Below are 15,106 nucleotides of genomic sequence, written 5' to 3'. Positions count from 1 at the left end.
TATTATTTAATTGTAAAATTAATTATATACAATTATATATAAATTCACTTTGTTTCCTTTTTTCAAACCTTTCAGAACCACCATCCGTTAAATATGACGAAAAGATGAAGAATGTTCGTCTAAAATCCTACAGCGAGTACATTCTGGATGTAAAAGTCTTTGGCTATCCTGCGCCGGAATTGGTGTGGCTAAAGAACGGAAAGGTTTTAGAATCCACTAAACACACCTTGGTACAGACGAGGGAAGATTCCACGACGATCACCATTCGATCTGTGGAAAACACTGATAGCGCTACATATACTCTGCAGCTCACCAATCCTGCTGGCACAGTCAAGCATGACTTCAAGTTATTTGTACTCGGTACGTATATCAATAAAGTAATCGCCAGATTGTCAGTTCTCATGCACGGAAACCTTGAATCGTTTTGCGTTTGCGCCAGAAAGTTTTGATTTCTCGAAAATAGTGGTGGGTTAAAAGATGAAAGAGAAAGAGATATTTACATTTAAGACTGAAGTGAACTCAGAGTATACATGGAATTTAGAAACGTAGTAACCGAGGATATTCGCAATATTGTCGATAAAGGATACGAACGAACACGAAAATATTTTAGAATAATTTTTACTTACTGTGAGTGACTTAAACATGAAATGATGCCTCGATAAATAATAGCATTTTGTACTTAAAATCTGTTCCTGTATTTCTTTACAAAATAAAACACACTTAACGTTAAAATGTCCTTTTTTTCGAAATGGAGGCAATTTAATCAAGAATTTTTCCCTTAACATAAGAATTATGCACAGTTGGTCTGATAATGCTGCATTCAACTCATCAATAGATGATTTTTCAGAAATATCATTTTTACCTTTTTAGGTGAAACAGAATTTGGATTAAGCTACTCTCCTATTTCTAGGCAAATCTTTTAAATAACGTTGATAGATTGACTAGCACGATTTGTTGAATGTGTGAGTGGAATATTTAATTCCCGGTTTTTTTTTTCTTCCACTTACACTATTTTATATTATATAAAATATACTTAGCACAACTCTTGAAAGATTTATTGTTACTTGAACTAGCCATATGAGTAAAAAAAAAAATATGTGTCGAGTTAAAAGGAAATAATACGATTGAAAGGGGGAAAAAAGTGAAAGAAAATGCATTCAAAAGGATGGAAACCTAGCAAAGAATTCTGGAAATGCGCTCATTTCACCATATACCATGATAACGCCTAAAAGTGGAACGAAGAATAAAAAAGTTGGGCCTCTTCTGCTCTGCCCATGAAAGTTAAATAAAAATCAGCATAGGCCCATACAGAATTAACTGCATCGTGAGTATCCCTTGAAGTAAGAAGAAGGCGTGTCATTCACTGGAGTAGATTGAAACAGAATTTGCGTTTTGAATATCGTCATGCTTTCTTGTTTTTAATGCTGCTGCCCAACTAACCATAGATAAAGCTATAAGTTCGTGCCTTCAAAAGGGTTTTCAACAATACATTATGAACTTTTTAATATTTTTTTATATATGATACGGTTTATATATATTTTATTTAATATGACGTATAATAATTTCTTATTATACACTGTAAATTTGTAAAATAGTAATAAAAAATACGATTAAAATTATTTTTAGAATGCTTAGTGAATATTGGTTAAACGAGTTATTGAGTACGATATAATGCTGCATTTTTTCTGCCTCGATTCTTAACTAAAGTTTTTAATAAATAAGTAAATTTTGCACATTTTTATTTGCCTACACTACATATCATTAGTAAATTATACTTCATAATATTTCATAACCTTTGCATTTTAAATGTTTTGATAATGAAAATTGACTTTTTTTTTAGAAAAAAAAGAAAAGAAAAAGAAGGAATTTCAGGAAGATTAATGTAAATTTAATATTTTCATGTATAGATTAAGGAATATAAAATAACCATCTTCTTGAAAAGCTGTTGTCTATATAGAGTATCCCTCTTACTTGGTAGCATTCCTTTATATACAAGACCGATTTCCTTTGTTCTTATTCAGACGAATTAAAAGGGTTCTTTTCGCTATTTAATTCTTGCATATAAAGATCTAATAGTTGTACAAATAAATGCCGCCAAATATTTTATATCGTCCTCTTCAAAGTTAAGTTTTTTATTTGATTATGATTTGCAGAAAAGTATAACCCGAAGAAAATTTATGAAATGACTGCAATATTGGAAATAAGTAATTTTAAAAAAGAACTTCTTTATATGGATTTATTAGATTTATTACCTATTTCTCTTTTCTGTATAATTAATCATGTAAAATTCATTGTTGCGTATCACTGAATATGAAAATTTTCGTTTTTATTGTGTAAAATCCACAAGTCCAATTTCCATTTTCGTTTTTTTCAAAATCTGCAAATATATTTATTACACAAACTTGTATGTGTGATTTCATTTAATAGTATGCTTCATTTTTACTAAGGATCCTTCTGCGTTTCAGACAAACCCCTTCCACCCGAAGGGCCCATTGCATTCCACAAAATCGACAAGAACTCCATCACCATCGGCTGGCAGCCGCCGAGCATCGGCGCCTCCGAGGTGCAGTCTTACGTTATCGAAAAATGCGAAGTCAGGAGGAAGATATGGATGGAGGTAATGCATTCTTCTACTAAGTATGTGTGCGATCTTACAGGAAGTTTTTGCTCGTAATCGTGGGATAATGCTGTTGCCATTCAATGAAAATCGACTATATATTCTACCTTTAAATATAATTTTTAAAGAACTTACACTTTTACCCTGTAAACATTTTGACTTATCAATAAACGTTTAAAAAAGCAAGAGAGAAAGTGCCACATAATAATAAAAATAATAAATTCAGAATGGAGAATGGATTCAGAAAATAAATGAATCATTTCTCCCATTCTGCTTATCTTTTTCATGTATTGCTCATTATAATCAGAGTATGTATTGCTTAAAAATTTTATGTTTTAAATATTAAATTAATATAATTGTGTAAAGGAAATGCTTGATGTTTAAAGGTGTTTATCGCCGATATCAAAAGAATGGATCCATCCTATTTTCTATTTCCAGCTGACCAAGAGCATAATTATCATTTGTCTTCATCATTAAAATTTAATTAGCAATGCTTAATGATTGCTTTTAAATTTAAAAACAATTATGATCATCTGAAAGTGCCATTGATACTTTCTTGTGTTTCTGCTAACGAAACAGGTCTTTGTATGGGAAATGTAAATCATCAAATATTAAGCAATTTTGCATTACATGACATTATTTTAAAGACAAAAAAATTACTCTAACAATTTTTCCTTTGTTAAATTGTTACGCTGAATACCAGGGTGGACCAACACACAATTTTCATTAAACTGAATGAGGCATCGTACTGTATAATCATTCAAAGAGAATTACTTGACAGTATCTGATATATGGTAGCTCATTTTATAGCACTAGCTTTCCATTTTAGTATGATGCCAAGCTGAATGTATCAAAAACTGAGGACTAGGTTACTCTGATTCTCAACGTCTTCATTCCATTTTTCATCATCATTTTTTTCCGCTCATTTTAAAATATTAATTGTCTAGAATAGAAGCACTTATTAAGCTCGAAATTCTTTTAATAACGTATTCTAGATATGTAATCTTTGTTTTTGAAACTTTTAAAAATGAAACGAATTATCTTTCAAATATTATAAGTCCTTTAGATTTGAGCAATGATAGCCATGAAATAATTCTTTTATTAATACTTCCGAAAAAAATAAAATCTTGCAATCGCAGATATTTTCAAAATCTAGCTTCTTTACGAATGTACAGTTACAAATAACTAAACAATTAAATAAATAACTATGAAAATATAGAATTTGGGGGCGTTCTTTTAATTATTTATGCATAGTATGGGACTGAATCTATTTTAGTTAAAGTTATTGTTACTTAAATTAATCGCTGATTATTTCAGCAATTTTTTAAATCTTGAAAAATGTAGCGATTCATTATCTTTTAAACTGTATTTTTTTTTTTTTTTTTTTTTTTTTTTTTTGTAAATTCTATTCAATGATGTCATCTCTTTCTAAGAAATTTATTGTAATAAATAATATTCAAATCCTATGTCAAAGAATTCATTACTCTTTTCACCCTTTCAGGTGACAACAGTGAATTCCGATGTCCTGACTCAAGAGATCCAGGATCTCAGCGAGGGTATTGAATATGCATTCCGTGTTATCGCCACCAACGAGTACGGCCGAAGTGATCCTTTGACCTCGGACCCAGTCACACCAAAGAGCTTATTTGGTAAGTCGCTGCATTGAGGAGGAATATACTTTTAATCAACATAATTTAAGAGAATAATTGCAATTTATTAAATTTTATAAGATAGTCAGCAAAATAGATCCATGAAAAATAAAAAGATATGTAAATGTTTATAATTTTAAATAAAATTCATCTTTAAAATGATATAATAATACCTTATTTCAAATATTCTTCTTTATTACATATTGACTTCCTTATTCTTTAGAATTTCAATTAACTGTTGTAAAATGTAAGCACAGAAAATCAACTATATACAAAAATAATTAAACCATTTATGTTATGCATAGTAGTATGTGGTTATAATTAAATACATATGTTTTCTATAAAGTATATAGTATTCTTAAAAAAGAGGGAACATTTTAAAAAATGCACTGAAAAGACTAAGTATAAGAATGTATGATTTTTAGTTGCCAAATTTTAAATGAAGTCTAGATAGTGCTTTTTTTATAAGAAATAATCACTTCTAATACATAAAATGAGTATCGCATGAATCGAGGATTTATTTTTAAAAAAACTTTTAATCACTTGGTAAGGTGATGTATCAGTGCAATATATCGTTAATTTCTTTCGGCATTTCTCAGTTTAAAATAAAATCATTTAAATGGAAAAAGATAGGTACAATGAAAATATCTATTGAGTTCTGGTTTGGAGACTTAAATGCTCAGAGCTTGTAAATACAGGGTGATCAAGAAATAACAGGAGGTGTTCGGAGCCCTGTAGCGTGTTATGTACTGGATGAAATATAATAAAATTTGGTCGCCATACACATTAAAGTATGCGGTTTCGATTTGTCAAAAAAATAGTGCCAAATAACACCGATAGGAGAAATCCTAGTGCTGCAAGCGCTTAATGTGTGAAAAAAGAATACATAACTGCCATTGGAAACACTAAATAACAACATACCAAATACCAATAAAAAACGTTCCACGAGGTTAAACTTTAAAATGCGGTACACGAAGTTTTCGATAGTGGCTCGCAGCATATAGGCATTTATTTGTCTAACATGTAACATTATTTGATCTTTTCAGATGAAATTGAACTTCATCGCTCCATAATATCCACCAAGGTCATTCGTCATCCACTTCCAATCGAGCCAAAAATCTCAAAGCAAATTCAAATCCGGTATTTCTGTCCCCTGAGAGAAATTTTTGAATGAGTGTTATCTTATACGGATAAAATTTCAGGATCTTACGCAATATCTTCTGCCTAGTTGAGAACGGGGTATCTGCTTGTCGTGATATTGAACGTGCACTGCTGGTACCCTACTTCTTAACTATCGCCTGATCCATAACGGCAGTTGCAACTTCTTCCTGCTTGAAACCTTTACATCCTCAGCGCGGTTGCACATCAGGAATTCCTATTGTTTCAAATTTTTCAACCATTCTTCGTAAATTAGTTATGGTCAGGCCGGCGTCCTGGCATAGGGGTAGCGCGCCTTCCCCGTGATCTGGGCGTCCCGGGTTCGAGTCCCGGTTTGGGCATGGTTGTTCTTCTGTTGTTCTATCTGTGAGATGTGTGAATGTGCCCTCCTGTAAAAAGGGGTTGTGCAAGCGAATGAATGATGCGTGAGTGGCAAAGTCGTACTCTTGGCCCTAGTTGGCGCTGCTATAAAAATAAGAGACGTCCCCCCTCAGGCTTAAATCGCTGTCTTCGTAACAGCGGGCTTGTCAGTGGCAAGTGCCATAAGAAACAAACAAACAAACAGTTATGGTCAGTGATTCTCTACCTAACTGTTTTAACCGCCAATATTCACGAAAAGCAGCACCCGCTGAAACAACTTGACGAATAAGGCACGTTCACGTAGTGACAACGCCATCGACGGACGAGTTCTTGCTGAATGACTTGAATCCCTGCAAGCCTTCCTTTTATCCTCGACATCGTGTTATAAAGTACCTGTATATGCAAAATAGATATTGAAGTTTTAGATCGCAGCGCCAGAATTTTCCCTATCGACGTTTTTTGGTACTAATTTTTTTTTCTTTATAAATCGAAACCCCATACTTTAATGTGTATGGTGGCCAAATTTTGTTTTATATCGTCCAGTACATAACACGCTACAGGGATCCAAATACCTCCTGTTATTTCTTGATCACCCTTATTTAAAGATTTTGAGTGTTATCATCACTCTCAACGAGATAAATTCTACATAATAATAAAAGAATGTTTTTTATATACTCTTTACCTTTATTCTTAACATCTACACGTTTCTGTATCATCTGCATTGATGTGAATTCAGGAGACCGACTCCACACATAAAGAAACCAGGCTCACATTAAGTGATGCTATTTTATCGAAATACTACAAGATGCAATGCATCGAAATACTACAAGATGCAATGCATCGAAATACTACAAGATGCAAGGTACAAGATGCAATTTCAGCTCTTTTCTTTATAATCTAAAAACCTTTATACGATTAAGAGTTTAGAAAATCTCATAGAATTAGGCTTTACTTTGTTCCTCGATGATATAACAAAGATTTATACGTAGAGTAGAAGATTCTTATTTTTCAGTATTTTTTTTAAATCTGAAATTTTTTTAACGTTTATTTTCCGAATATCCGATCATTCATTTAAAAAAATGAAAGTTATAGCCATATATTTTCGCCCTTCTTACACCTGCTCTTTTCCTTTAGACAAGCCACATGCTCCCAAGGGACCGTTCACCACATCCAACATGACGGAGAGCTCGTTCACTCTAAGCTGGCTCGCTCCGGACAACGACGGCGGCAGTCCCATCATCGAGTACATCGTCGAGAGGAAGGAAGCTAGCCGAAAAGCCTGGCAGAGGGTGGGCACGACGGACGCGAAGTCCCTCTCTATGGAAGTCATGGGGCTCAAGAAAGAAACACCCTACCACTTCAGGGTTTGCTGCAGGAACGAAGTCGGCCACAGTCCATACTTTGCACCAGAAGAGACAATTACAGCTGGCTTGCGAATAGGTGGGTAAAAGGATAAGTCATCCGAACTTAGTAATCGTTTTATGGTGGGTTTGGAATTTAGATGCCCCTCAGAGGACGCAGGCAAAATGTGATATATTTTTTCAAAAAATGTTATCTCAAGAAGCTAATAATTTTTTTTAATTTTCAATTTAATGCTCTTTAAGTTTGTAAGGTAAACTTTGTGATTATTTATTAATTGAAGAAGGCGAAAGTGAATTGAAGGGGGAGGGATGGGCCAGCTTTTAAGAATTGATTTTCTAGATTTGATTAAATTAAATATTTCGTTTCTTAAAATTTTAGGAATTTGAATTTCATTTATATTTTATTTTCAGTCATTGTAGTTAAATTTGTTATTTCTTAACCCCTGGATTTCCACATTTTTTTAATTGGATGACAAATGTCATTTGGGAGTTTTCATTCTTTTTTCACCCTCGTAAGATTGGAAAGAATATCATGTAAGAATGTTAGCGTGTTTAAGTGATTTTTGTCTTCTAAATTAAATACTACTTTAATTTAAATACATATTTAAATGTTAAATATTTCGTTATTTGATGTGAGCAACATTTCATCCCAAAAGTTTATCCAAAATTCAGTTACAAATAATTTCTCAAATGACCAGACTGTTAAATTTTTAAATCAAATTTCTGAAATCCTTAGCTGCAAAATTTTAAGAAAATGACATCTAATGAAGAATTGACTATTTTTTATTGAACTTGAAAAGCAGAAAAACTTCTTCGCCTTCTAAATTATCCGTTTAATTTGTATAAACTTGTTAGATTTAAAGTAATCTTTTATTTGAAAAGTTTATGATAATTTTTCTTCTTTAAGCAAATATAAACAATAAAATCCTCATTAGTTCCTCATTTTTAGGCGTGAATCTTAGTCACTGGATTTTTTTATCGTCTCTCCATTTTAAAAATAGCGAAATGTTCGTTTCCTTTTCGCTGCTTAATGCTGAGTATATTTAAAAAGGAAAATAATACTGACTCTTTCTTAAAATCTGTGAATAATTTTTTTTTTCTTTTGAGTAGCTCCTCCATCTTCACCCGTGGGTCCACTCATCGTGTCGAACATGACCAACAAGACGCTGACACTCAGCTGGAAGCCTCCCGCGGACAATGGTGGCGCAGAACTCACCGCCTATATTGTAGAGAAAAGGGAATCCAACAAGAAGGCCTGGAACCGCTTAGAGACACTCCAGCCGCACATCAGGAGCTATACTGTCCACAATCTGACGCACACCAAAGAATATCACTTCAGGGTGTTTGCCGAAAATCCGGCTGGACTCAGCGCGCCCCTGGAGACGGACAAGCCTATCAAACTCACTTCCACTGCAGGTAAACATACGAATCGATGCATTTTTATTCGAACTTATTTTTACATTATTTATGTTAATGTATCCTTCACTTATTTCATTTTCTGCCACTTCAAATATAACTCACAGATGTGCATTCAAATCATTGAAACGATGTGAAAAAAAAGGACGGTTTTCAATTGTGATAGAATGCTGAAATTATGTATCTGAAACTCGTGCAGATGAATATGAAAATTGACGCTTGGCGTGATCGATACAGTGGACCTATACTAATTCCACAGTGATTAGCTTCTTAAATATAGAACATCCCACGAATGAGTTTTCCACCAAGCTAGTATTCCACCAAGAAGTTACTATAGGCTAAATTAAGATAAAACTTTGGAAATTAATTAAATTGAAATTAAAGTTTAAAATATCATTATATATATATATATATATATATATATATATATATATATATATATATATATATATATATATATGCATGGATTATAATATGTAGTATCCACTTAGTAATTCTGCAAGCCTTTGTTTTCATATATCCTTTGTGAAATAAGATTATCCATTAGGGATAATAAAACGATGTTCCATGCATCCAATTACAGACACGAATGCAGACAAACGTCCCAATATTTATTTTTTTTCTCATGCGAGAGATAATTTTTTCCTTGTCTCTCTTAGTGCGTCCATCTCCACCTACGGGCCCCTTGGAAAAGGTGATCACTGGCCCCAGCTCTGTCCTCCTGGCTTGGGGCAGACCAGAAAAGGATGGTGGATCTCCTATCCTGGGGTACACGGTGGCTATGAGGAATGTCAGGCGGATCATGTGGATGGAGGTGAGTGGTTCTTTAACAGATGGTGGAAAGATTTTGATTGCATCTCTTAGGTAACTGTAATTTTTCCAGAATTATGAGTTGCCATTCTGTAAATATGGATGAAACTTTACATCTTTTGATTGTTGTATATCAATTAAGTGTTTCAGTATTTAAATCTTAACTGTTGGAAAACTTATTATAAACATATTATTAAGTTTACCTAAAACATCTTAGAATATACAAGCAATTTCTGCCAATTTTCTAAAATAGAATTTATTCTGTTTTGCACTAAGATATATTCAGTATTAAAAAAGAAATGTGAATTTAAGAATAAGATCAGAATTTTGATTCGTCAACATTCGTTTTCTGAAGCACGAACAATATTGAATTGTTGCATAATTCATAGTACAGTTATGCATGCTGTCGAGTTATGCATGCTTATGAAGAAGAGGAAGCTCTAACGATCTGTTGTCCATCTACTCAAAATTTTGCATGTAAATGAGGGTATTCACATGGAGCATCTTTCCCTACATCACTCTGGACATGATTAACAACTGCTCCTCTTGTGCGATTGCGTCCTAATCTGTTCTTGTTTCTACAAACTGAACTGCTTTTCTCAAACAGCTTGCTGTTATTTTTTCCTTGCCTTTACTTAATATGGTTCGATGGCAAGGTGATGAGAAACGAGTCAATAAATGTTAATATTGTTTCTTGTTTCCATTTTGGTCGTTTATTGAGTTAAAATTAATGTTTTTCAGGAAAAAGCGCCCGCTGGTGGACATCTTTAAACTATTTTTTTTTCTTTTTTCGAAATTCTTTGAGCGCATCTTGTGTATAGTCTAAATACCGAATTTCTTTGCAATCCGTTCACCCGTTTGCGTTGTAGGATGCTGTTTATAGGGGAAGTTTAATTATAACCACTCTGTATATTGGAAAATGTAATTTTAATATGATAATGTTTTTAGATTAATATACTTTCTGTAAAGTATGTGTTGAATGTTGCAATAATCATTCAAAACGTTCTGAAGGGCAGATTGTTTGACATAAAGTTATCATATATGGTACATAGTTACCTCTTAGTAAGGATTTTCAAAATTGTATTTAGATTTTTAATTATTTTAAAATTTATCAGAATGTAGACTTTTTCTCAATAACTTTGGAGTATATTATCTCCGATGCCATGAACCATGCATGTGATTCGGACCACTATCTAATGAGATGCTTACTTCTTTACTGTCTCTTAATAAGAGAAGAGAATATCTAATTATATAATAGATGTGAATAATACACATCTATTATACTATGCACACGGTCAACACTAGGATAAAGCATGGATATATTATGCGAACATAGGATCTACTCACATCAAATTATATACTGAATGAGAACTCTTGCTGCTACGAGAATATGGATGGCATGGCACTCAACTTGTTAAAATTCAAACAGTTAGCTTTGCAATGTTTTTAATTTCACTTCATGCAATGTTTTTAATTTTTATAAATTTTTCCAGATATGAAATACATGATGTAAAATTTGTTACGTACATAGAAATCAAGTCAAAGATTATCATGTTACAATGTTCAGGACTAGATATTCAATTCTTTTTTTTTCTTTTTATCTTTTCTAGGAAAAGATTATCTGTATCATTTTTGAATTATTAAATATTTTATTATAGTCATTTCTGTTATTCTAGAAATATGAATTGAGTATCCTATTCATATTCTGTTACTCGCTTTATTAAATACATTTTATAGAAAGAATGAAACGTTATAATGCTGCAGAAGATTGAACTAATGGCTATGTACCCTGTTGCTTCTTTTTTCACCCCCAGGTTGGTCAGACAGACGGCGAAACACAGAGGATCCAGATCAAAGATCTCCAAGAAGGTGCTGAGTACATGGTCCGAATCATGGCGCGAAATGAAGTCGGAATCAGTGATCCACTGGAACCCGAAGAGCCCGTGCGCGTCATTCGACCAGCAGGTGAGTTTATTTGTTCTACAACTTCATATTGCGAAGCTCTGCTGTATTCTATAATGTAATTGTTGCCAAATTATCTAGAACAGTATTATGAATCATATATTCTCTAGAATTTTATACAGGAATAAATAAATTGTAAAAGCTAAGCAGTGGTAACAGTAACGATACCGAGACCAAAATTATTTTTAAAGTATTATTTGGCACTTCTTTTCATTTCAGAATAAAGTCGTTTAACTTTTGTATAAGTTTAGATTTGTTCAACAATTGCCTCAATACTGCATTTATCTCTTTACGTATATACGACTAAAAACAAGCCCTAAAAGTGCAAGATACTAGGCATTACTGTGATAAATATGGAACAAAAAATTAAATCACAGGAATTCTGTACTGAAATTATATCAATTCGTCTTTTTATTTGTTAAGACTGCTCTAGATTTGTCTTAAAATATAACGTAAATATTTTTAATCACTTAACTGTTTTATTTTCTTTACTATCTAATAAGATGACACCTTCTATATTGAGAATATTTTCTTATTTTTATTCTCATGGAAATCCATTGAATACTTGACTTATCTAAGTATTCGAAGTAATTTTAATATTGAATTATAATCGTTATGGATGATTTATTTTTGGCTTACAACTATCAAAATTCGATAAATCGATGCACTCGGGGAAAGCAGTTAAGCGATTAATACATTCTTCCATTCCAAACAAAAATAACAATTTATTATGAAAACGCCTCTTTTCTAATTATATATAATTAATTGCAATCATAAATAACTCTCGAATAGTAGAAGTTGCTTTCTAAATGCTGTATAAAAAATCACTATTTCTAGTTAATTTGGCAATACATCATAATTGAGAATTCAGTTGCTTCTTTTCACATAATTTCTCAAAAACTCATGCTTGAAATTTAAAATATGTAATAAATATAAGAGCACATATAATAATTTTCGAGTATTATTTAAATATTTAGAAATTTGTCAGTTTTCCCAGACTGTATTTAGCCCTTAGAAATCTTGTTTATTTATGTTATCTTGGACAGAATAGTAAAAAAAAAAAAAAAAACACCTTTTATTTATCTATTTTTGTTTTTTATTTAAAACTAAGTAATTTTTAAGTGAATTCTGATTAGTCCTTTGTTAGGTTTTTATTTATTTATTTATTTTTTGTTATTTACAAATAACCAATTATTTTAAGTAGTTAAATAATGAGCATTTCAGTAAACAAAGTTCATTCATTTTCCAATACAAGAGCTAAAAAATTGCTCCATGTATTATAATAATTTTGCTATCTTTAGTAATAAATACATTTTTAAAATTTTTTCTCATTACATGGAATTTCTAACATGCGACATAATTTATAACATACTTAAAATAAATGTCAAATTTTGCTACACTTTTCTAGGTTCCAGAATTGCTAAAATAAATGTATCATAAAACAGTAGAAATTTGCTTGCTTTGCTGCTATGGGCTTTAAATGTTGATTCATTGCTTTTTATATTTTTGTTTGCTTTCTTATCTTTGATTATAGACTCTTTTGCTTATAATAGCTTTCTGATTTTTATGCTGCTTGTATTTTGTGCAAAATTAAGATGGAAATTGTAATTTCTCGGCTTTTTGCCGCATAATATGAAACTTAGAAGTTTCAAAACTTATAAGCTGCTTATTTATATCTGATAATTACGTATAAACGCTCATGCGGTAGAATAAGCTCTGTGAGTACACGAAAGCTTGAAAACATAAACTCTTAAAGTGCAGGTAACACTTCAAATAAGATATTAATGTTCTTTTTTTTAAAAAAAAATGTATACTGTGTAATTATAAAATAAATTTTTCTCTGAGCAGATTTTACTTACTTAAATTATTTCTCGTCCTAAAATAAAATTTAGTTTCTTGTTCAGAATCTGCTTAGTATTTGATTATAGTCAATACACATTCGAATCTAATGTTGATAATTCAAAAAAAATGTTGATAATTCGAAAAAAAAATGTTGATAATGAAAATAATTTAAAAGCTTAATGAAAATAATTTTAAAGCTTTAAAAGCTTAAAGATGATGAAAATAATTTAAAGCTTTAAATAATTAAAAGAAAATATATTACTTAAACCTCTTTCTAAGAAAAAATTATTTTTTACTTAATATTATTGTTTGTCGGGTTTAATGATTTTGCAATGTTAGAAAGACTCCCCCCCCCCCTCCCCGTTTCGAAGTAGGGAATAGCAGACGCTAGAACATTTGATTTTTTTGTCTACATCGTGCGATTTCCATCCATAATTTTGCCATAATAATGCAGTTTTTAGTGGTGTGTTCAGGCCCGCCACATTTAAATATTCAACCCAGAAGAGCATTTTTTCTAATTGCTTCTTTCTGGCTTTGTGCCACTTCGAAAAGACTAGATTAAGTTTCTGCCAAATGGACCCAAATCTGGAAGTCTTGCTAATGTGGCGGGCCTGGATCTGTTCGCACTTGTTTGCTTGCGAATCCATGATAACAGCCCCTGTCTCTCCAACAGGATTCAAAGAATCCGACATCGAGGTGGACGACAAGACCATCTCTGTCAGCTTCAGCACCACCTCATCCTCTTGGATCCGCGAAGCTAACGTCGAACCTCTGCTGCGTAGTTACACGAAACACATACTGGCCGGCAGGAATGAATACTTCTTCCGCATATGGCACTTGGCAGAGACTCTGTCCAAATAGACGCTCTTGTGATACGGCGGGCGACTTCGAAATCTGGGATGGCAACGTCGAACGAAACATTTGCAAAATCTTCTAAGAAAATGAGAGATATTTCTAAAAGGCAATTTTTTACTACAAATGAAGTATGGTTGCTTTTAATTACATTTGATCATAAATAAACAAGTATTTCTCAGGGCTGGGAATATATCATTTTCCTGCCGAGTTTTCTTTATCAGGAGACACTGCATGTCAATCCTTAATCACACATGTGATTTGCCGAAATGAAATTTTCGTGTGCATAACTGTTTACAATATTTCATTGTAGCTATTTTGAATATTTCGGATAAAAAAATTTGAGTTGTATGCAACTCCAACCCTAAGCTTTAAAAATATCCATCCCAGATTTTGAATTTGCTCATAACTTTTGTGCTTGGGTAGCTCTGGTAGTGGCCCGAGCTTGTACAAATATATAAAGTGTAAAATATTTTTATTATAAGCTTTTTGAAGCTTTGATTATTTTTACCAAAGTCAGGACTTTATAAGCGTTTAGGTACCACTGATAGCGTACCTATGAACGAACTCTACTATTCTCAAGTGAAGTATGTCTTCTGTGTACACACTGTACTTAAACGATGTTTTTGTTTTTATGTTCCTCTGCATCCACCCGGATGCTTCTGGATGCTTTATATTTGTTTGTAGAATGTCTGTAGATCCTACGAAAATGTGATATATGGTTGTGTTATGTTGCTGTTTAATGTTTATGTCTATGTGCAATAAATTAGTTGATCCCTTAGACAGAGCATTTGTTCAATATTTCTTTATTTTGAATACATTTCGTTCATTGATACATGAGTAATCTTCTGCATGTTGATAAATTCCTTCAATCGTAAAAAAATAAATATTTTGATCATAATTATTCATTTTCATCTTAAGAACATATATTACTTATTTAAAAATAAACTTTTAAATGAGTTGTTAGCATAATTGGCCTTAAGAAATTTTCAAAAGTTTTTAAATAGTTGAACAAGAAAAACTGGACATAAGTATATGTGAAAATAAAGATGGATTATAAGCAAAATGTTAATGTGGAT

At 32.1% G+C, this 15,106-nt stretch overlaps 1 protein-coding gene across 1 annotated transcript in view; it reads left to right on the top strand.

The window, feature by feature from the left end:
• LOC129962354 (titin-like) overlaps positions 1–14,808 on the top strand; it is a 308,547-nt gene extending 293,739 nt beyond the window's left edge. The window contains 8 exon segments of the mRNA XM_056076101.1: positions 76–360; positions 2,466–2,617; positions 4,119–4,266; positions 6,919–7,224; positions 8,256–8,561; positions 9,221–9,375; positions 11,186–11,336; positions 13,849–14,808. Of these exon segments, the coding sequence (XP_055932076.1) occupies positions 76–360; positions 2,466–2,617; positions 4,119–4,266; positions 6,919–7,224; positions 8,256–8,561; positions 9,221–9,375; positions 11,186–11,336; positions 13,849–14,036 (1,691 nt within the window). The 3' untranslated portion in view covers positions 14,037–14,808.
• Positions 14,809–15,106: the final 298 nt, after the last annotated feature.

The sequence above is a fragment of the Argiope bruennichi genome, chromosome 2, assembly GCF_947563725.1.
Source record: "Argiope bruennichi chromosome 2, qqArgBrue1.1, whole genome shotgun sequence".
Taxonomy (NCBI): domain Eukaryota; kingdom Metazoa; phylum Arthropoda; class Arachnida; order Araneae; family Araneidae; genus Argiope; species Argiope bruennichi.
This window is presented reverse-complemented; position numbering and strand designations above follow the sequence as displayed.